Below are 23945 nucleotides of genomic sequence, written 5' to 3'. Positions count from 1 at the left end.
CTACATATCCGCCTCTTTGGCAGAAATTGCTCATATTGCTGTAAGTGCTTTGAATAAAGTTAAAAGTGAACATTGAAAATGGAGCTCTGAGATGGGTCTAGTGAGCAGATGCTGTCAGGCCAGATATTCAGAAATGGGAGAATGACAATTATGAGTATTCATTAATAATAACAACAACAAAAAAACATTCAATGATACATGTACCTCATTCCAAAGAGTTTCTGCTAATCAAAGTTGCATGTGAAAAATGAATTCCCCCTTCAAGTCAAGAGTTACCAGGGACACTTGGCATTTCAAAACCTCAAGAAACAAAGCTGACTGGAGAGCCGGAAATTAAGATATCCACTTGAAGTCAATCTTGAGAAGAATCATTTCCCATGCAACTTCTTTAGTCTGTCAAAACTTAATTTAACAATTATCTCCTTTCTGCTGACAGGGGACAAATTAGAAAAGCACTAAATGCAATGTGAGTCATACACAGAGATGGTGAAATGACTCATCAAGGCACATAATCACTCAAAGATGTGCAAGCCAAGATATCTCATAGAATTCACGCACATAATAAGTGTATAGATAAGAGCGGAGATAACGATGGGGAAGTGGGCTTTTTGGGCCAGGTTTTCTGCTGAGCTCTCTTGAGTTGTGCAAGCTGCTGGCTGTCAGTGGCTGCTTGCTTGGAAAATCCAACTCTGGGATTGCTAAATAGAATTTTTGACAGAGGGGAGGCAAGGTGAAGTGCAGCATCTCTTGGGGATGTAAATACTATCAGTGTTCAGTTGATCGACATAGTTAGTCAAATACTGTCACTGTAGTTCACTATGTGCATACTGGATGTTACTTTACACACTCATTTTACATTACACCTTTTGTCTCCTGTTCCAACAATCAACTCTCATCTTCTCATCATCAGTTGGAAAATGACGAGGACTGCCCCTTCTTAGTTGATTAGTCGACTAATTAGTCATAGTGTCTTTAGTCAATTAGTCATTTCTATGCTTTTTTTAATGCTGAATTACTTATTTCCAAGAAACTTATGAGCACATCTGTGAGTTAACACAAGAGTTAAAGAGGTACCTTTGCATGATTCTTTGTGACAAAACTCAATTAAATCAATTAATCGATTAGAATTACAATTGCTTTAGTTGAAGACAGCGCTAAGAATGACTTTACTTGACATTCTTGTTGCAAACTGCAAGAGACTGGCCTCAAGGCATAACACTGCCTCTCCTCCACAGTGACTGCTGCCAGCCAAACAGCTCCTCCAGGTGGTGCCAAGGCCCAGATAGGAGACTGGGAGATTTGGAGAAGAGGGGAGAGACTGAGGGAGAGCAGAGGAGCGGGAGAGAGGCTAGAGTGGGGGACTCTTGCGGACAAAAGGGGTTAGAGAAGAAGGGAGTAAAATGAAGAGAAGGGAGGCAGAGAGGTGCTGAGTGAGCATGCCTCTCTGTATACGTGAACAATATGCGTACCCTACTAATGTGTCCTCAGACAGTGGGTTATACAAACAGGAAGGAAGAAACCAAATGTCAGGCAGTTCTAACAGCATGTCAATTTTTAATAAAGCAACGTTTTTATCCTGCTTTTCACTCAACATATGTTAATAACAATGATCTGTTATGGGATGTCAGTGTGTGGATGGTTGTCAGATTTCAGCAGAGTCATGCTTGGCACATAAACAAAACAAGAGTTCACTCACCACTTTCGCTCTTCTCAATCACGTCCACCGTTTCGCCGGCCTTGAGGCTGATCTCCGAGTTCTCTTGCCTCTCATAGTTGGCCACGGCCACGTACTGCTCCAGCACCATGGGCTCCGAGCTGTCAATCCCTGAGGGGAAGAAACATGCTGTCAGCCACCTGCCCGCCGTGGCACCCCGAGATCGTCCCCCGCAACCAACTACACTGCTGCCGCTGTGCATCCGGTATGCCGCCATCGGCCAACCCCCGCTGACTGCCGCTGTTCCTCCCTGACCAATCAGAACGCGAGCGCACAACTTGGCTGCATAGTTCCAAACGTCTGGCCATATAGCTGAGTCGACCCCCGGCCCACAGCAAAGGACTGAGGAGCATCGGAAGGAATCAAAACAAAAGGAGGGAACGGGCTGAAAATGTGTGCGGGGGCTGCATCACGCACCTAAAGTGGATCCATGACCTGAACCAAACTTTACGATCCAAAAAGAAGGAAACAGATAAGTGAAAAAGAGAAAGGAGAAGCGGAGGAGCTGCTAATGGTTGGAGGGGAAGACTGGGGAGAGAATGAGTGGAAGAATGGTGAAGTTTCCCTGTGGAAAATCAACAGTGCGGTTGAGAGGAAAGGCCTCCCCTCCACTGCCTCTGGGAGCCAGCCGTTGGACGGCGGGGCGGGAGGGGGGGTGAACACACCAATCATGGTAGTCGGCACTGCTGGCCTTAAATAGAAACATATGAGTGGACGAGCGAGAAGGAAAGAGAGAGAAACAGGGAAGGAGGCTGGGACCATGTTTATGTGAAACAAAAGAAGAAAGCATTTCACTTGGGGTTAGGCCACTCTGTTTTCTCTCTCTCCTTCTCTCTGATGTTTAACCTTTTCAGTGCCAGCAGTGATTTCATTTACTGAGTTCACATGGAGCGTGATGATATGAGTTGCAGACACTCTCATTGGCTTGTTTTGCCACAGAAAGATGACCCACGCTGATTACACATTCTGTTGTGTTTTGTGTTCTCTGTATCAGTGATGTGATCAGGGACAGAACATTTATACAATATTAACAAATAAATGGATCTTGTGGCCAAAAAACGCGGTAGAATAGATGAAAAATCACATATTTATTTATGTTGAGATAGTCCAAAGATGTGTCCAAAAGCTGATCCTAACAAATCATTCAATGAATTCAACCAAATCTCTAAACAGAACATTGATATTGGACAAAAACTGTATTTTAACGTTTCACTGATTGCTATCATGAACTTTGAGTTGCCATTTTTTCCCATGTTCTTTCAACATCAGCACATGACGGGTTAAGGTTGGGATAACATTGGATAACCCTTTTAGCTTGAACACAGCCTCTTCACAACTGCAAAACCTTTTAAGAAGTTTTAATGCCGAGATATAATAGTTGACGTTCACCTGGAACAGAAGTTGATATCATCAATCGCACTATCCCAAACATATTCCTCGCTGGACGAAATTGAAAGCAGTGACAGTGACTTTAACATGAACGTGCTGTTACCTCGTAGGTCAGAGGTGTAGTGCACCCCCTTGCTGTATGAGGTATTTTTCACAGATGTTCTCGACAACAGAATTACTGTATTTTCTCTGGAGAAATGAAAAAACTATTGCAATGAACAATGTAAAATAAGGCCAAGATCAATTGACATGTCAGAAGGGGACATGTAATATGTAATATATTAACGCAAAAAAAATGGATTTAGAATGAAGTTACCTTTTAAAGGAATCTCGCTTATGTGTGTTCTTTTCAAAGTGAAGTGAAGAAGATCGATTAGCCTCGATAAGTAATTAAGACTGGAAGCAAAGGAAAACTGTCTCTTTACAAAATTAACAAATATGCCTGCAAGCACCTCGAAAGCTCAGTAATTAACATGTTGAATCTCATTTGTTTATTCACAAACAGAACGTTCTGGAACTATGTGTTGGGCGGGGCCAGGCTCCAGACAACAAGACTCCTGGACTGAAGACTTGAGGTTGCCAGGTGTGGAACCATAATGCCTGGATGTATGAGTATATGGGTGGTGGTGATCAAGTGGTCTAGTGGTAAAGCCTCCAAATACAGCACCTGATGGTTGTGAGTTCAATACCAGGGCTGCCATCATTGTGCCCCTGAGCAAGGCCCTTCATTCAAGGCTCCATTCTTTTCACCTTAGAGGTGTTGATGAGCATATTTTTGGAACTTTGGGTTGACCCAGACTAGCTGTTTCCCCTGCTGTCATTAACCACCTCCTGCCTCCAGCAAATACTCTCGTCCAACTCTTAGAAAGAAAGCAAATAACGTTGAACTACACTTACTCTAACTTTGGCTGCATCAACACTACAATTCTTTTGTGTCCTAAAGAACCAAATTCCTGGCACCTGGATAGCTTCTGACCTCTATCAGACAAAAACAGACACATGTTGGCAAAGAGATATGGAGGATGCTGCTACTAATGTTAAAAAAAGAAAATAAGTATCAGACATAAAGGGAAAAGGCACTTCGGCACCAACAATGACACGATACAGAAATCACTCGGAGTCTCTGATGAGCACAGACCCGAGCGCTGCCTAATTACTGCGGCTGAGAAGAAAAGTAAGCGGCATACTTTGTCAGAAAATCTCTCCATCTTCCCACTTACGACTATCTGAGACGGTGAAATCTCTGCAGTCAGCCTCTTTGTCATGTTGTAAATGGGATTGGACCTTGAACATGAATTGTATTGTAAGAATTAAGCTGTGCAAATCCTGCACATTAGATGCCACTGTCCTTTGAGATGTACCAGAAGATCTCCCTTGCTAAGAACCAACATGAGGTCCAGTGTTTACTGAGTACATCTCAACACTATATCTTCACAGTTTAATGAGAATGAAATAGGTTGCAGTGCACTCGTGTATTTAAGCAGCCTGGGAGAATAAAAAGTAGGCTGAAGCTTTTGCGCAGTGCTTAAAACACAATTAAGCATCTCTACATGTTGTTACTCAAATAAACAGGCAGGGAACGCTCATAACCTCAGTTCCCCACTGGGTGAAGCTGGGCATTCATCTCCGTCTTTCGTTAGCATTCTCCCAGGAGGTGAAATAAAGAAAAGGAACATATTGTGCGGAACGAAAGCAGTCTATGTGAAGGGAGCAATCAAAGTGAGCCTGAGGTAATAAAGCAGCACAGATCCAGCTATTTAAACGCTTTATACTGTTGTAATGGCAACCACGCCTTGTTAAGAAATACCATGAATCCTAAAGACCTGTTACATTCTGTCTTTCAATACTCCAATACCTTTATTGCACAAGATTTCTTGTTGAAATTAGGGAAGCGGTTTCCTTCCAAGTTCTACACACTTGAAATATTGTCATTTTTTGTTTGACTAAGTCTGTTCAAAGGGGATTTGTCTTTGTTGTTCTAAACTGCTCCTGACACACTGATAGTCTAATGGAAGGAAACATATCTGTGTCTTTAGTTAAATGTTCACCAGATGGGCGAATCTGTGATTGTATGTTTGTCAAATTGTGTGTTTATATGGAAAACAAGTTATTTCCTGGGATGTTTATTTGCAATAGCGATAATTACGATTCCATTTTTCCGCTCTCGACTCATCATTCCTTTACTGTACACCCACAGTTGAATGAGGTCACAGGCAGTGATCTACAGCCATGTTGCAGACAAACATAAAGAACCAGACCTGACACCTCATTTCAGTCTAAGGCGCTTTGCCACATGCAGAACTAAAGTTCATGTTCTGGCCCTCTGGCAATGTGCCCGGCTGTTGTTGGCCAACCAGCTCTGCAGGGATGGATGGATAGAGTGCAGAGAGAGAGAGAGGCTGAACTTGAGCAGACGGGTGGAAGGAGAGGCTGAGGACAGCGCATGCAAAGCAGATGTTGAGAGAAAGCTGAAGTGTGAAAAGAAATAAACTGAAAAGCTAAAGGGATGCAGCTGCCGCTCTCACAGTAGTGCATGCATATTCAACATGTTGACATAGACACACAAGGCTACCTGAGGCCTCTTTCCTCGGGCTGTCTGTAAAGCCGTACATCCATACTGCAGACGGAGAGAAGGAAGGAGAGAAGCAGAGAGAGATTATTCAGTTGGACAGCATGCAGAAGCCACAGTATGGTGAAGCACACCTTTATCACATCTACTGAACACAAGATGCCAAGAGGCAGAGATAAATTGGATCCAAAGTCTGGTCCTACTCCTCAAAGTGTGGCCTGTGTTCTTAAGCTCAGTGATGCTGAAGACAATAAAGTGCATCTGAGGGCAAGTGACTGGCCACTGTTATGGTAACAACTCAAACCCTCCCTCCTTTAGACTGAGAGACGCTCGCTCCACCGTTCCCATGATCCCCGTTCCTCCATCTCTTCATATCTTTCTCCATTTCTTCCCTCGCTCTATCAGGACCTCCTGGAATGTCTGAGACGGGCGTCAGCTACTTCTAAAGTCGTTCCTGCCCCCCTTCTTCAAAGAAGCATCTCAGACTCCAACCAGGAAATTAAACTCCATGCATCACAGAAGACAGGGACATAGGAGCTGGTGATGCAGCATATAAAGCTACCCTGGTGTATCTCAAGGAAGCCATGATTCAAAGATTGATTTGGGACACAGCTAAATGAACTGGGACAGGACCGGGGCAGGGCAGGCTGCTGAGGACAAGAAGGAATGTCCTGTACAACACTACAAAGAATGTCCATCATCACATACTGTATGCTTGTTGACTTAAAACCATCTTTTAATGAAGTACTTCACTTATTTAAAAGCAGTCAATCTTGTTTCAACAGCCTGTTTTATGAAAATGTGTGGGCATATGCCTGTAGGGTGAAATATCCACACAGATTTCCACACATTTTCATAAAACAGGCTGTTGAAACAAGATTGACTGCTTTGTTAATGTATGTTAATATTAACATACGAGAAAAAGGAGCATGAATTTAGATGTCTGCAGATATTTCCAGTATAAACAAGCAACATGGGAGGTTCTCTTTCAACCAAACGTCAAACTGGACGGACTGGATTTAGCAGGCTAAACACAGCTTCACTAAATCAGCTCACAATTCTTATTTGTGTAGACTGTAGACACCTTAAAGCTGCATTAAACTGCCTTTAACAAGTGCAACTCGTTTTATCACTCTAGGGTCCATGAAAACAGTGAAAACCCATGGAAAATGTTCAACATTTAACAATGTGAAAATAGGGCGGTTTCCTAAAAAAACCAAGTCCTCTTTTGAAGAGACCACGTTTTCATACTTCATGATCCTGGCGAGCGCTGCCCCTGTTGTGAAGCCGACAGCTCCTCTCCGTTGACTCACGTGAGATAATAAAAGCCAAATCCCCTCTCGCTCTCCAGCAGAGCCTCAGGAGCTTTGCTGGATTGATGTTGGCCCCTGTGGGAGGGATACAGACTGGTCCCAGGTCAGCCAGGGTCAAACCCCGCTCACTAACACCCTACCGTGATTATTACCCACCCGGCTGCTCTCAGTGTTGCGCTCAACATCTGATTGATATTAACTCCACTCTGGGCCCTACATGCTAACCCGCACCCCCTCCATACAACTACACACACACATACAGATGCTTAATTCCTTTCAGGTTTGGGTGATGACGCCATAACCCTGCAGAATCAGCAGTGTTTTCTCTGTCCTTTTGCTGCTGTGGGTAATTTTCCTAGAATTCTGACCCCAAACGTCTCCATTACTCAATTGAGGGCCGAGGGACGGTGAACTATGGCCTGTCTGAAATCCTTCTTTCTAGGTTTGGATTAGAGGGGCTTATTAGCCATCTATCTGTTTTTTCTGTTGAGTACCTTAGTAGATTGTGTTTTGTTTTAATTAGGTATCTATGTATATGGTGTTTCTGCAGCTTTGGAGATCACAAAAACCTTAAAGATATGCTCCATGGTTTTCTAATAGGGCCCCTAAATGACTGTTGATGTTTCCAAACCTGAACTGTGCTGAGTCTCTATAGCCTCCCTTGGATTAACATGTCTAGGACTAAAATGACAAACTCATACTCCCAGAATACTTCATTTGTGCACAACCTTCTCTCTTGTGTGTGGCAGATAAACTCCTTCACCATGTACAATCAATTTAAGGGATTTTAAAGAAGCCACAATTTAAAGTATCTTTATTAGGATACACCTTTGTTGATCCCCAGCGCAAATAAACTATTAATTTGCATGAATGTTTTACTAATTGAAGTGTATAGATTCCTCATTTGAGGGAACAAATGAAGGTGTTCACCTGCAGGTGGCGCGAGATGAAAAATCGGGAGGATTCTTTCCCTGGGGACCATGAATGTCTGGTGCACCGACACACAGACTGACACACTGACCAACAACATTGCCATCCCTAGAACTACATGGCAACATGACAAACATCTCCCTCACTGACCTTTTACTGGGCTCCACAACGTTCAAATCATCAGTAATGAGAAGAGAGAAAGTCTTTGTCTTTGGGGTGCTATGGGACACTGTAACAACATCACGGGTGTGTCTTTGAAAAGTGTGAGAGATAAAGAGAAAAGCTGAAAGAGTGGAGATAGAGAAGCTCCACATTACAACGTGTCATCTGGGTGGAGCAGACACAGGAGAGAGTAATCATCAACAAGATGTACTCACTGTGTCGTCTTATCTACAAAAACAAACTACAAACATGGAGAAAGTAACATTTGAACCGTATGAATAGTTCAACAAAGTCAATTCTAATAAAACAGCCGGAATGAACCTCCGGCCTCATGACGGCGCTCCCTGAATACATCCACACAGCTGTAGCTGCTGCCACCACAGTCAGGAGCTTCGATATTAAATTCTTGTCACCTGACACCAAGACAAAGGCGACCAATAACAAATTACAGCTAACCAGTATTGATTCGACACTTGTGAAAAAGCGCAGCAGCCGAGAGTGACACCAACGCTAACGATGTCAAACCACAGGCAGAAGCTAACTAGTATTGATACAGTGTTTAACAAGAAGAGGGGAAGAACTACAGACACGAGACAATTCATCCCTGACTGTGACACAAATGTTTGTGGTGACAAATGACATTTGTGTGCAATCAGAGCTGTGGGGGGGAGCGACGGTAAGAGGGCCCTCTGCTTTAGCCTTGACACAATGCTGGCAAGATGCAGCCGTTAGCAATGACAAACAGTTCCTAAAGCGGGCTGTGAGAGTAACATGGTGTGGGTGCTCGCTTCAGGGTGAGGTCAAGTCACATCACAGGCCACATCTGTTCCACAGGGACCACTGTCATGTCTGGGTTCTCCAAACTCTCCTTCCTTCCTGTTCTCTCGCGCTGTGCTTCACTCACTAACTTCACAGTGCATTAACATCGTTGTTCATGCACTGCTCAATTTTGAGATTTTGAGGTGTTTATTTCTCCTAAACCGAAAGTTAGCATTAGATTTCAGAAAACTTGTATAGCAAAAAATAATTGTCTTACTGTAAGTAATCAATTGAGGAAGTGTCATGGTGATATCTGTTAGCACAAAGTGTTTACTCTATTCACACGTAGTGTATTGCAAAATATATGGAATTTTACAATATATATCTTTAAAGGACATTTTCTCTACTACTCCACATACCAACACTAACCCTTTCCAGTTTCACTCCTGTCTATATTATGAAGGGTTTTACTGAGGAGTTTGTTTATATATCGTTCAGAGCCGGATTTATTTAACATTATATTCCAGTATTTTCCTCGTTCAAGGAGTGAGATATCCAAAATCCCCTCTGTAAAAACCTTTGACTCTAATATGTGAACAAAATGAAAGAAGAATTTTGAACCTGGCTTTATCCAATGTTCACATTTCTGTCGCGGAAATGTAAGCAAGTTAGCAGATACTTAATAAGATGACGTACAATTTCAGAAAACTTGTAATACAAAAAATAAACCCTGTTACTCCCCAGGGAAGAACTCCAACTGCTCTGTCATATGAGGTTGCTAAGCCTCATGGCTATAAAGACAATTACATATTCTTCTGCCTGAATCAATACTCACTTTACTGTATCTTGAACATTGCGCGATAACATGTGCTGACATTATTATTGCTGCAATTAAGTGCTCAGTGTCATATTAAATGTATAAAAGTCCACATAGGTAGGTAGGCAGGTAATGGAGGGTGTAAGTGTCAAATACAAGTGTCTATGGACAGAGGAGTTCCTGATGCTGCAAACAAGATCCTGATGAGCACAGACGGCTTAACAGACCTGAACAAACACAAGCTTCCCACTAACCCTACACTTGTAAAATCACACACACACATATTAAGACACAACCCTTCTCCATGTAAATAAAAGCGGCCATTCTGACGTCAGTCTGAAATCTTATCCATTGTGCCACGTAAACAAACCAGCGCCTGCCTGACAGTCACTGAACCCCCGTGGCCTCTGCAGCCCAAACAGCACCCTCCTCCGTTCCCTCTCAATCTGGCTCTCACATGGAGGAGTACGAGCTCCCTCTGCACTGGGGAGCACAGAGCTGTTACCCCAAAATTCCCAACACTATGTTAGAAAAAAACATCGATGTCCTCCGCTCGCTTGAGGCGAGATGAATCAGTATTTGCTTTCTGTTGGGAGGCCGCAAAAAAACAACGGTCATATTTTAAAGATTCAGATTCTTTTGAATTATTAGATGGAATGATTTAAATTGTTTCAGCTGCACTGTCAAAAATGTTATCGTCACATTGTCTTAAAATCCAAATTGCAGTTGCATGTTGTGAATCTCTTCTCTAGACTTGATATTACACAACTTTGAGTTTACATGTGCTGCTCCCAACATCCCCTGATTCTTCAGAAGCTTCCACTAAACACTCCGGTTCATTTATCTTTCCAGTAGCGACAACAAAAAATGTGTTTGGAAATAACAGAAAAGCAGCAGATGTTGGAAGCACCAAAAGTCAACATGGCCTGAACAGACAGAATGAAAAAAAACTCCACTCAAAAGACACTTAAAGAAACAGTTCAACATTTTGCAAGCATAATGCTGGAGGCAGGAGGGGGTGAGGTCAGCATACAGACTGAAAGCAGGGGGACACAGCTCACAAGTTAGCAAGAAGCATCTCATCTGTTTAATCCACACACAAGCAGACAAGTTACTAAACAACAGTTTGTGCTATATGTTGTGAATGTTCATTTAGCTGTTGTGACAAACAGCAGTTCACTCATCCCCCCACCACATCTGTACAGAGTCTGCGGCCACAGCGTGGGTTGCTAGATGCGGACGGTGAACAGGTTTTGGTATGGATCTCCTTATAGCCAACCTCACCGTGACAAGACAAGACACACTGTCCCTGTTCCCAGCTGTTTGTATGCAAGATGCATAGTTACATCACATAACTCCTCAATAATAAAAATACACTTCTGTTTAAATTTAAAGGAACAAGATACAACATGTTAACTTGTTAGCTAAAGGTGCTGGTAGATGTGTTCTCTTGTACTTGAACAGTGCCATGTTAGCTGTTCCACACTGCAAACAAGTGACATGTTGAACCATTTGTTTGAACACTATCAACAGGAAGCTTTCAAAAGTATCTCAGGAATTTACACTGAGAGCAGCACAAAGAACAGCATGAATAGCTATAGGTGCAATCTACAAACGTAACAGTCACCTCTACATACAGTATATATATATAAAACATATCATGGCATATTTGTTTTCTGATGATATATAATTGATCACACCATGTTAAGCTCTTTGTAAGAACTGCAGGTGCAGAGAGCCCCACAGTGAGCCCCGCTCCCTGTGTTTCTTCAGTTCACACTCATAGACACATTGCAGATGCTATGTAACTGCTCAGAGGTTTTAAAATAGACAACCTGTTGCCACGACTTAATGTCACTTCTGGCCGTAGCAGAGCTCACTGGGTCAGTGGAGTGGGCAGCATCCCAAAGATTTAGGTTGTCTGACACAGAGGGTATGAAAACCACCTGTTTCAAAGCGTAATGCGCCACACAAAGAGGATGTAGAAAAGAAAAGAAAAAACACGAGCTGGCTTATCTGCAGCAATATGCTTCCAAGAAATCAAATCACTTTGAGGAATGTGGATGTAATTGAATTGGTAGTGAGCGCCCTCTGAGGCCAGGACTAACTGATTGCTTGCAGGAGGGTCACACAGTTGCTGTGCTTTTAGTGCGAACATTAACTCACCATCCATTTCCATAGTTGTTTACTTGAAGGAAGTCGCATAACTGCAAGCTTTTATGAATGAGGTTAAAACAAATCAAGGGGCCACAACATAAGAACTACTTTTTGCATTGCTGTATCCCTACTCATTATCAAAAGCTATCTCAAGATATTCTCATTGCCAAAAACAACGTTGAAGCTACTTAAATATCGAGACAAGGCAGTCCTTTAGGGCATCTGTAGAAAGAGAATCATATTCTCCATTAAACACAAGCTATTTCCTCTTTAATAATTCATAAGATGTATGACTCAGTCTACCCAGACATAAGCATGCAGGGTTCCCAGATGCATCACATGTACCAATGCTTTTGTTAAGCAGCTATACTGTAGCTAATACCCTCCAAGAGCCATACGTTTGCTAAAATGGCTAATGAATGGATGAAAAGTCTTTTAGTGGCTTGTTGACGTGTGCCGTGGATTCACATGTTGGATACAGTGGAACAGCTTCAGGATCATTCATAGTTGGATGTATTCACTCTATATTCTACTGAATTTCATGTGTGGCACCAAATGGAAGTATTACAGCTTTTGTTTACCTCTTAAGTCCGTAGGACTTAGACCACACAAATCAGGATAAATCCAAAGCCCCTTACAAGCACATACCTTCAAGGGTATCCCTGTTTCAGTCATTCTTTCTTATTGAATTATGTGTCATACAAAAATCTTCGCTTAGAACTTCAGCCAAAGTGGTAAACAATCGTTCAATCGTCCCTAATGCCACATCAGAGATTAATGCTTCCGCTTTAACAAAAATGACTCTATTTTGACATCCCGAAAGAAAGGCTAATCTGAAACCCCACTGTGTATTACGAGGCAAATTTACGGCCAGAAGGAGGGGGCTTAACAGCTTTTTGAGCCCACCCCAAAACACAGTCGACAGCAATTCAGCGTCCTGCAGCGGGACAAGTAAACAAACCACACATTGACATCACATGGATAACAGACAAGTCTTAGAGAGAGTTTCAGAGTCATACGTCATGCAGGATAACATCCCCCGCAGATCTTAAGGAGCGGTTCTAAGAGCAACAAGTTGAAAGAGAAATGAGCTGTTGGAATGGATAGTGAAGGTAAACAGGTGACTTACCCGACTTGCGCTTGGAGCCATAGTCCCTGAAGGAGAAGCAACACAAGAGGGACATAGTTAGTGACAGCAGATGCCCCTCAAGCAACAACAAAGCATGCGGTACTGCATATGGATTGTGACACTCCTCAACGGCAAAAGCTGGCAACTGCATGCAATCGGCTTTAGCACACTAACAAATGCATGTGTTTGAGGGAGAGAGGGAGAGAGGCGGAGAGTGAAGGATGGAGAGAGAGGGAGGAATGACTTTGGCTCGCTGCCCGTACTCCCCGCAACAGACACAAATTAGTCATGTGACTTCAAACCGGCACCACCATCCTCTTCCTATACTCCTTCCCTCCGTCCCTCCCTCCCTCGCCCTGTCAGAGAAGAAGACGACCTCTCCCCGCATTTGGAAGAAGGAGGATCAGTTTAAGAAGCCTTACTTAATGGATTCTAACGGGATTATTCCACAAAGCTAAGCTATAGAAGGGGGGTGACACAGAGCTGTGTGTGGGGTTTGCTGCGCTGAGCATGTCTGCCTCTGCCCATGTCATTGAGTTAAAAAAGACAGCGAAGGAGAGATCCGGTGAATACAGACTGTGCTATTTATAGAAACGCAGACCTGACAATCTCTCCATCCTCACTCCTTATTCTCCTTCTCTTCCTTCCTTCCTTCCTTCCTCCTCCTGTACTCTTTCTCTTGTGCTCCTCAGAAACAATGTGTCCTTTCCCAAGGCCTAATCAAAACCCTCATCTAACCTCAAATGCAGCCACGTCATCCTGCTGCAAATCAGGCGCAGGCATAAAACTAAAGCATCATGCTGTAGTGAAGAATCCCACTAGAACCTTCTCTCTCATACCCTCTGTCGTTTAAAAATAACCGCCATATAGGCAGTAATATCAACCCCCTGACAGCATTAAGAGATGTAGAGCACAGAAGGTGAAGTGGTTTGTGGATGACTAATAGCAACATGACTCTCATTTCAAGAGGAGTACCAGACCTGCAGCTGATGGCTGCCGGTGCATCAGGATAACAGAGGTGAGTAGGTGTATGTACGCATATTGATGAGGATGCTAAGTGAACGTGTGCCCACCACCAGGAAGTGTGTGTAATTAGACCTGTCACAATAATTAGGTTATCGACTTATCGTATGATATATGTACATGGCTTCGATCTTTTTTACGTCATCGACATATGGTCCTCAGTGTTGTTATTACTTATATCTAACTTTTAGCTAATATTTTTGTTATTTTGCACTTTTTTTAACAAAGGTCTTAACCATTAAGAAACTGGATTGACAGTATATTACATGACTCTCATGTCCATGAGTCCATTTGATCTATTGTTTTGGTTGTGTGGCTATATTTAATTTATGTTTCATTTATTGAGGATATGATTTTTTCACATTTCAATTCCAAAGTCTGAATATTCTTGTGAATTAAAAGTTAATTGCTCTTTGAAAGGGTGTGCTTGCATTATATGCTATTATATTATCATTATATAAGTGGCATAAAATGGTCTCAGAATGACAATAATCTTGTTTTTCGCAATTATTTCTGGGACAATATATTGTCCAACAAAATAAAATAATTGTGGCCTATGTGTGAATAATAATGGATGTTCCCTTAAGTTTCACCAGCAACTACCCAGCTTTAAGACCATTGCTGATTGGAGCAATTGACCTCGTTGGCCTTGTGAAACATACCGTTTCATTAATGAGGGAGCTCTTATCTTGTCAGGTATGATGCAGAGCAAATAGACTCAGAACATGACACTGCAGTACCAGGAGGACAGAGGTAGCTAGCAGTCAAGGCTCTCACTGCAGGAGTTTAATGAAAACCTCCTCTGGGCACTCGCTGCGACACGAACTCTAAGTACTCTGTCCGTGCACATGAATACACACAGATACATGAGTCCTCTACAAGAAGACGGTGTAAGGGCAGACAGGACAACACACACGCATGAGTAGCAAGGCCATGTCTCATTTCAGAGTGTCACTATGCTTGTACGCTTTTCCTCCATCCTTTCATCCAGTCCCCCTGTGATCTGATGTGTCTGTGTCTTTGTGACTGGCCACAGAAGATGAATAAAGCCTTTATACTGACATCTCCACCATGATCACTGTGTGCTGGAAACTAGAATATGCTTCATTGTCACCAAAGTGGGACACAGAGAGAGCGGGACTCGGACCCTCCCCTCAAAGCATCCATCTCAAGCCATGCTGGACACATGCCCTCTAATACATGGGTAATGGATAACATTTAAGTCAAAGGCCAATGAGTTGTGTTGCGGAGTGTCTAAGTGGAAAGTATGCTGTGCACACACCGAGCCTCAGAGTTGGCAGGGTATTTGTTTGCCCTTTTCGCTCCCGGCCAGCCGCAGTGGCATTAAAGACGGTGATATCCTCTGTTGGGGGAGCAGGGAATGTTTTATATTTCCAATATAAAACATTCCCTGTTAACTGCTGTGTTCACATTTCCATTTGCCCAGTACTCTTCTCTTACCCATTCTCAAACTTTTGCTGACTCAATCAAACGCATTGCCAACATTTTGGCATCTAAAAATAGGTACTACTTTCATTTCATTCCAAAATAAGTGTTACTTTCATGTCACAACTTTAGAAATTGGAGGTCTAATTTTGCTTAGCCATAGAAGCTTGCCTTAACAGGAAAACTCTTATTCATTTCCTCTATTCCTGGTAATTCCTATCCTAACATAAAACACTTGTTCTGGTGCACCCTAGTAGGACTTAACAGGGAAGCAGGGATTCAGGTCATCTGCTCAACAGGCAACGGCCTTTACAGCAACTAGCAGACTTTATAAACTTTATAAACCTGGATGCCTGCCTGGTTTACAAACACTAATATATGGTACAGAAATGGTAAACATCTGGTATGAATTAAGGAACAAGCTTGATCAAAGTACATATACATGACAGTTAACCAATACAAGTGGCCCAATGTGTGAAGGGATTGCCCCTCCATCAGCCAAACTGCACAGGTTGTTTTTATATGCATGCTGCAAGTCTGCTGGGTTAATTGAACAAGCTAACGGTAAATGATCTACGCAGGGTGACAACACAATAGTTGTTAGTGTGGGACCTGGAAATGGCTGCTTGTAACTTATCAAAGAGGTGAGGACAGGGGCCAATGAATGAGTTTTGTTTGGTGGAGAACAGCAGCAGCATGAAAAGTGCTTTGCTATACAAAGTCCTAGGGAGCCTGTTAAGCTACACATGCTGTGCATGGATTGAAAGGCAAATATGACCTCCAAGCTCTATAAACAAGTAACAATCAAGAGAAAGGCAGGGGTGTGAGCAGTTTCTGGTCCGACTGTAGATGTCTACACAAATCACTGGGCTTTGAAGCAAACTGCGCTGTATTTAAATCTCTGGGGTTAATTATTCTTGATAAGCGTGTGCTGTTACTGTTGCGATGGAAAGCAGGTCAAAGTGAAGGTCTGCTCGAATCACGTGTGGGTGTTTGTTGGCATTAAGCATTCACAAAGGGCTTTAGAACAACATGCCTGCATGACATCCAAGCTTTAGCCCACTAACACAGCTCAGGAGGCAGACATTAGTCAACACACAGCCATTAGCCATGCTAGCAACTACCAGCTAATTAGCACCAAGATTAAGCTAGTTTTAATCAAGAAGACATTATTTCTACAACAAAGTCAAAAACAAAGAAAGACATTCAACATGACAGTGGGACATGCCAGTGGGAGTGCAGCTGGCTAATTTTGGCATTAGTTTTAGAGGTATGGTTTTGGAAGCATCTGCAAAGCATTATGGCGCAAAGGAGGGGCAGGGCAGGGCAAAAGGTAGCGAGAGGGTGGGAGGATGTGGAGGGAGAGCAGAAACACTGGGTCCAGACTCTATCCAGTGACCCGAGTCCCTGAGGCTGAAATCTAACTCTTCCCTCGAGGGCTGAGCAACCAGCTCCGGCTGCCAGCTCTCTCCCTACGTCTCCTGGAGGTATGGAGAAGAGGAAGCGAGAGGTGAAAGGCGACGTGAAGAATACATACTGCAGTGGTGCAGAAAAGGGTGTTTTATGTGGATAGGTGGAGTTTCAAGGCCACTTTTTGCAGCCAGTACAGAAGTATGAGAGGAGTTGCCAGGATTCCACAGTGTTTCAGTATACTTCCAGTATGAAGAACATACAGTCTTGCTGCTGGTGAAGTGAGACAGTTTCATGCTCACATCAATACTATCCAAATCAATATCTGTTTACCTACTACGAGCCCCAGAATCTGCAGTGATGCGGCTAACATTCATACACCTGTTTTCCTGTGTTTCACAAATTATGTCGAATAAATATTAGTGGCAGATTAAAACATGCACAGATGTTGATGTTGACTGTTAATTCAAATGAATTAAAAGCAGCTGTCATTTTGACAGCAGAAAGGTTTTAGTGACACTCAGTATGCACTTGTCAGTGTGTGTACAAATCTGTCAGACAAAGTGAAGAAAGGTATGTACACCCTGAACAAAAATATCAACAGATGGGCCAGTTGCAACACATTGGAACACGTGCGCTCACACACATTCCGTCACACTTTTCATCACATACTGACATTTGGTCAGAGTGTATTCACTGACCACGGCTCCATGAAGCAGGAGCGCTTCCATGCGCGTCTTATCAGTTCCAGAGCTCCAAGTTCTGGACATTGACTGTCAAGCCATAACAGATGTGAGCGAGCACGGTGAGGCGGGCCGAGCGGTGTACGGGTCAGCCAGGTCAGTGGTCAGCTGACTACACACTTGTTACTCAAAGGATTTCAACTGGTTGCTGATGAATGAGCATGTAAACAGCAAACTTAGGAATCTGTATTGTTTGTTTTCCATACTTTGTTACCTCACCTATTCTTCCACTGATATCTACACAATCCTGTGTTCTACAAAATCACGTTCCCACACAGCTAAACTGCATTTTTAATTAAAAATGGCAAATTGAAACAAAACAAATAAGAAATGCAACTACTTTGTTAGGTTTAGTAAAAGATCATGGTTTGCCTTAAAATAAACACGCTTGTTACATTATCTACGTTGACTTTCTGTTTCACACGGGACTCCCCCCCCCCCCATCATCTCCTTACGCAGACTTCTGGGGACTTTGATTAGAAACGTATTTGTGAAACGTTAAAAACAAACATAATCCGGGAGAAAATATGTTTCCCTCAAAATGTAATTGACAATGCAGATTTCTTGTGTGGGAACAGCACATGAGAGTGCCGCTGAATTAGGATTATGTTGATTTCTAAGGGTGAACAAAATGAGGTTGTTAGCTGTGTTAAGCCTCTTAAAGAAAATCACTAGCTAGATAGTAGCTATCATAGTTCCGTTTCTGTCCTCACAGAGAAATAAGTGTGTGAACGTGCCATTTGTTTTCACACACACTGTGACTCCATGCCTCTTGCACACTAAGATTGCTTGGATCTGCTTTGAGAGCTGGGAAAATAATGACCCCCCAAGTTGTACTTGCAAATCTTGTAGTATTATTACAATTAGATTTGTTTGTGTGATAAACTCCAACTACATTCTGTATATAAACTTTTATAGCTTAAAATTGTAAAAAAATAAAAAAAATAAGAAGAATTGTAAAACTGGTCCATGAAGGCAATGGATGAGGGGGTTGGCAGATAAATCAATGTGTTTACAAGTATTACCATAATGGCTGCAAGTTAATGACTCCCAATGGCCCCTGCTAGGCTAGCCAGCAAGACCAGTAAGTAAACATTTGCTCTCTCTCCCTCGCCCCGTCACACCCCAGTCCATCCCTCAGCTTCGCCAAATCCAGACCTCAGCCCTAACCCCCCCTCTTTTAACCCTCATGGCCATGACAAAGCTAAAGCATGCTGTGGGCATTAGCACTCCAGATGGGTTCAAGGAATCAATTAGCCTCAACACCCCACTGTACATACAGTGCAGACACACACACTGCAGAGACACACAGTGCAGACACACACACACTGCAGACACACACACTGCAGACACACACACTGCAGACACACACACTGCAGACACACACACACTGCAGACACACTTGTTGCAGATATACAAAAGAATTGGCAGCTAAAGAATTGTTAAGCAGATAAATGCACATGTGAGGAGCAATAAGGCCATGACATACCCGAGACGAAAGTGCACAGTAGGCAGTCTTACAAGTACACTGGGTGTCTGGTTGTATCGGTGGGCCTGCTCACGCATGTGCAGTCGCTGCATGCATTTTGTATGTGGACAATCTGCACAGACCCCCGCACACATGGGCAGCTGATGAAATGTACGTGTAGTGGACCCGTGGGGCTCAGTGGATGAGTTAGTGTACGTTGAGCTTCACTACCTCTCTCCACTACATGCATATCCATAAAACAACATATCCTCACCTTATCCTTCCCAAAGTATTTTGTTTATTGTGTTTTTTATTTTTAAGTAAATAAAGACTATATTAGCATGGTGTGCAGTAGACACAACATATACAATGTAACAACAGTGCCACACAGCAGCATGTCAAATATTTTGTAAGTATTAAATCAAGTAAGTTTCTCTTAAACAATGTTGAACAAAGCATGCCCCCCATCCCCCAGATTATTGATATCACAAGGTGATAACTGTAAAGTTACAAATAGGGTGCATGTCAATTCTGTTTTCATAGAAAAAATACTTTTACGCTTAAGTCTACGTCGAAATCCTAAACCACAATAATCACTGTTCTACGACAAAGATTGGTGGTGATTTTTGAAGGTTAACGTGATACTATGTAACTTTTGTGAGAATTGTAACAAAACTGAAAAACAGCTACACAGCGAGATATTTCTACAGTTTGCTAACGTAAGCCAGCGTAAGATTGTAGTCACAAGTAAGGCTGAAGCAGCCAAACCCCTGACTGCATCTAATCGAGCAAGGGTGTGTTTTAGTGCTTATGAATTACAATCTTTCACTTGTAAGAGGAAGAAAGTTATGTCTTCTTTCAAAATAAGTTATATAGTCACACTTTAAATATAAGCTTCCTGTCATTATCAGTGACGGAGCTTGACTCACTTATACCTCAATACTCCGGCCTCACTCAGCAACACAAACACATTATCACCCACTTATTCCTAATTAGCCCCAAAACCCCAAAGCTGTCTTCACCCCGTCACCACAACCCTGCTACTTAGACAATCCCGTCAAGAGCCCAAAATCTGACCAATCACAGCAGTTCATGACTTTATCCCGGTAATAATCTGATAATCTTGCAGCATCTCTCTCCTGGAGGCACAAGCCAAGGTCGATCCCTATTGTTATTCATGGGCAGGGTTGTGAGGGGGCATGATGAATGATGATAACATCACCCATTCCTCACACTACGGTAGCCTTTGGGGGCAGTGGCCAATATTTTCATCATGGCTGAAATGCAGTATGCGCATATTAATTGGGAAATTTGTCCCCGTTATGGTCTGCAGAGGACAGATAATGTCATTTGGGCTGATAGTTATATGATTGCTAAACCACAGCCCAGACAGATAAAACAAATCACAGCCCATGTCCCATGCAAATTCACTTGATAAAAATGCAACATGCTGGGGGAGAAAATTCTCAGTAAGAGAGGGAAAAAAATCAAGTCTAACAAAAAGGGAAACCGAGTCAAGCATTGGGGAGGAATTCCATCCAGTGGAAATAGATCTCACACAGGAAGAGCGGGGGGCCAAAATGGACAAAAATATAGAGAGGAAGACAGAAAAAGAGTCAGAGAAATGCTTGAGAAGCTGGTCACTGGATACATGTATAGAGGAAGGGAAGCCCTGGGGAGGTTTGTCAGCAGACAACTGATCAGACCAGTGGCTGATGTGGAAACAGCAGCTGAGGGCGCAGACACTGTTTGCAGCTGTTTGTACTGTGAAGCACGCCACCGTGTGGAGAGTTACCGGAGAGTAGAGTAACAGATAGAGTAGCTTAATGGAAAGTTGTAATTTCTTACTTTTCTGTCAGTAGTTTGATGCAAAGGCAGTGCTTTACGTAGGGCAGTGGCTCCCAACCGTTTGTGCTTGGGAACCTTTAAAGGATTGATTCCCATTGTAAAGTTAATCTTAAACAAAACGTCATGTCAGTCATCTGGGCATACTTTGGCCTCAGTCAACACGATAAAGAACAAAACACTTTTAAAATAATGTCGCATTGCAAGGTAATGCAGCCTCAGGGGTGAATTCACAAAAGGATTGCGCTGCTTTACGACTGCTTTATAGCTGCTATGCCGGCACAATTAAGACAAAAATAAACTGTGTAATTCTCAAAGCACTTTTCTGTGCTGCCAAGCAAATAGTGTCTTGGTGCTCCTGTGCTATATACATGTATTTAAAGTATGTAATATGCAAACATTTGGCCCCTTTCTATGCAAATGACTCTCATTGCAAAAACAGTCCATTTCACAAAGATCAGGGCCAGTAGCCACACACAGTTAGAGAGAAATTATTAGCGTCTTCAGAGAGTTGGTGGAAAATGAAGCGCATTAATAACGGCGTCACGGCCAGGCTCCAGTGATCATGGCATATTAAATCCAAAATAGGATTTCTCTCTGTGACAGTTAAATTCCTTGCCAGAAGTGTCGCACTCTGGTGTGCTGGACGAGTCCGACTAGCCATCAACGATAAATATATAACAATGAATGCTCAGTTTGCCAGAAAATAAATGCTACAGCTCCTCGCGAGCCAAGTAGAGTTCCTGAGTTGTGTTTACCACCAGCTGAATGTAGGGACGGGGAGCTCATAGCCCATAGAGATACAACTCAGCTCTCCCTTCTGCTTTCCACAGGCTGGAGGATTTGTTCAAAATAATGTACATCAATTATTACTTGATAGTGTTTTAATACTTTATATATATATATAAATAAATGGGAGCTCAACTATGAGTGCAGAACATCTTGTTTACAGGTGTATTTAATAAGACATGGTAAGCCATGTCTTATTAAGTGTTTTTATGTCATTAATAGTGAAATAGTGTTATAGTCCAGCCTCTTCGCTGAGCTGCAGTGGAAGGACAGAAACACAAACATGTGATTCCCCCTTGTTTTATTTGAATACTTCCAAGAGACGTGAAGAGATAAAACTCTACAGTATATCAAATATCCATGTTTTTGTAGTTTTTTCTTCCGCAGGACATTTTTAACGAATGAAAAAGCAAACAAAAAGACCAGCGATGCAGCCGAAGTCCATTCAAAATACATTAAACATCAAGGGTGCTGGGCTTCAAAAGGGAGCAACTGATTGCACAAGAGTGACATCAGATTGGAGCTGCAGTAGTTTGCTGTGCAGACAGGGGGCGCTGGAAGGGGAGGGGAGGAAACTGTGGCTAATGGTGGGATTCTGAGCTTTGATTGATGGGATTGATTCCTGCTCTGCTCTGCAGGACTCCTTTTTCTAATCACATCATAGTCAGACAATTCAATCTTACATAGTGGAGTAGGAGAGGTGCTGGCTATAGTCAAAGCACAACCCATTTAATGAGATTTATTGGAGACGGTATAAGAAATATGACGTCACAGTTTGATCCGGTCATAAAAACTTTAACCTAAATGTCAAAATATTGCATCTGCTGCTCGTATATGTAGTCTTCTGTAGCTAATCATGGGATGCTCAGTGCACCGTTGGCCTTTCACCCCCTTTCATTCTGACCTCCCCCCCCCCCCGTCCACTTCTTCTCCTTTTCCAGGAAGTGATGAAGTAGACACATTTCATCACCATCTCTTGGCCCACTCGATTCATCACACTCATGAACAGTCTGGCCCTCCCAAAGATAATACTGTAGCAAGCCGAACCCCACCTTGACAACACCCTGTGAGTAAGTGTGCGAGGAAGGGAGCACAAGTGAGTCAGACACCGCATCGGATGGGTGGGTGGGTAGGTGAATGAGTGCATCCATGTAAGAGGATGGCGAGAGAGAAAATAGAGCAGTCACTGTAGAACAGACGGGAGGTGCGCTGAAAATAACCTGAGAACAACAAAGCGACTGCTCAGAACAAGCTGGAGAGATTTAGTCCTGGAATAAACTCTCTTTGGATACGAACACAAACATTTTAAAATATATTTGCGTGAAGTGTAAAACTGCACCGTTTGAGACGGATCGATAGTGCTCACACATGAGAGCACATACATGTACATACAAAACCTCCTGAAGGCCACACGCCCGGCTGACCACTCTGACACACTTAAAGTCTTTAACCCCATCAACGCCAGTACTGCGCTGTGCGGTCTCCAGTGAGTGCTATTGATCCTAATAGTTAGGGGAATGGAGCAGCTTATCCATTAAAGCTGGGTGAGTCTGTCGCCTGTCTCCTGCTCGCAGCAGACGGAGTGGAACGGACAGATGACTGTGAGGAGAAAGAAAGAGGTGGGAGACTGGGAGGGGAGGAGACAGAAGGCTTCATAACTCCTAGACAGAGAGGGGAGGATGAGTACAAGACGGGAAGAGAAAGGAAATAAGTGAGGAAAGAGGAAGGAGAAATATTTCTTTAATAGGTAAAGGAAGGAAGTTATTTATAAAGCACCTTTCTAGTGCTTCACATGGCTAAACAGTGTCCACAGATCTTAGGTCCAAAGGAAGAGAGTTCCAAAGTTTAGGAGCCACAACCTCAAAAGCACAGTCTCTTTTAGTTTAAGGCCTTGAGCGAATAACACTCAGCAAACACTGATCAGAGGACCTTAGAGACCTGCTAGCGACAAAGGGCTGCAGTAGAGCTCTAAAGTAGGCAGGTGCCTGACCATGCACAGCCATACCTTTTTCATTATAGTTGAAAGCTTTGCAGCAGCATATTGGACTGGTAAGCAATTCAGGATAGATTTATGAAGCACAATAGTCAAAATGGCACAAAGCAAAGACGTCAACACTCAATTTCATTGGGACAATTTAACAATCCAATATTGTAAAAAGTGAGATTTATTTTTTGATTAAAAAGCCAGTCTAGGTGCTATATACATTATGTGAAAGTATCTCAACAATCAATCCATGGAGAAATACACACAGCCCATATTCAGGCATTTAAACCATGGACTG

At 42.8% G+C, this 23945-nt stretch overlaps 1 protein-coding gene across 6 annotated transcripts in view; it reads right to left on the bottom strand.

Moving 5' to 3' along the window:
- The window catches only part of sh3pxd2aa (SH3 and PX domains 2Aa), a 109280-nt gene that overhangs the window by 36490 nt on the left and 48845 nt on the right, over positions 1-23945 (bottom strand). For 4 of the 6 annotated variants that reach the window (XM_029452047.1, XM_029452121.1, XM_029452370.1 and 1 more), the window contains exons 6-8: positions 12940-12965; positions 5676-5720; positions 1697-1825 (exon numbers count right to left, since the gene is read on the bottom strand). In XM_029452047.1, the coding sequence (XP_029307907.1) occupies positions 1697-1825; positions 5676-5720; positions 12940-12965 (200 nt within the window). The remainder of the gene's footprint in view (positions 1-1696; positions 1826-5675; positions 5721-12939; positions 12966-23945) is intronic. The other 2 variants (XM_029452200.1, XM_029452287.1) reach the window with 1 other exon arrangement.

The sequence above is a fragment of the Cottoperca gobio genome, chromosome 1, assembly GCF_900634415.1.
Source record: "Cottoperca gobio chromosome 1, fCotGob3.1, whole genome shotgun sequence".
NCBI lineage: Eukaryota > Metazoa > Chordata > Actinopteri > Perciformes > Bovichtidae > Cottoperca > Cottoperca gobio.
Note: the sequence above shows the minus strand (reverse complement) of the source record. Positions and strands in the feature narration are given on the sequence as shown.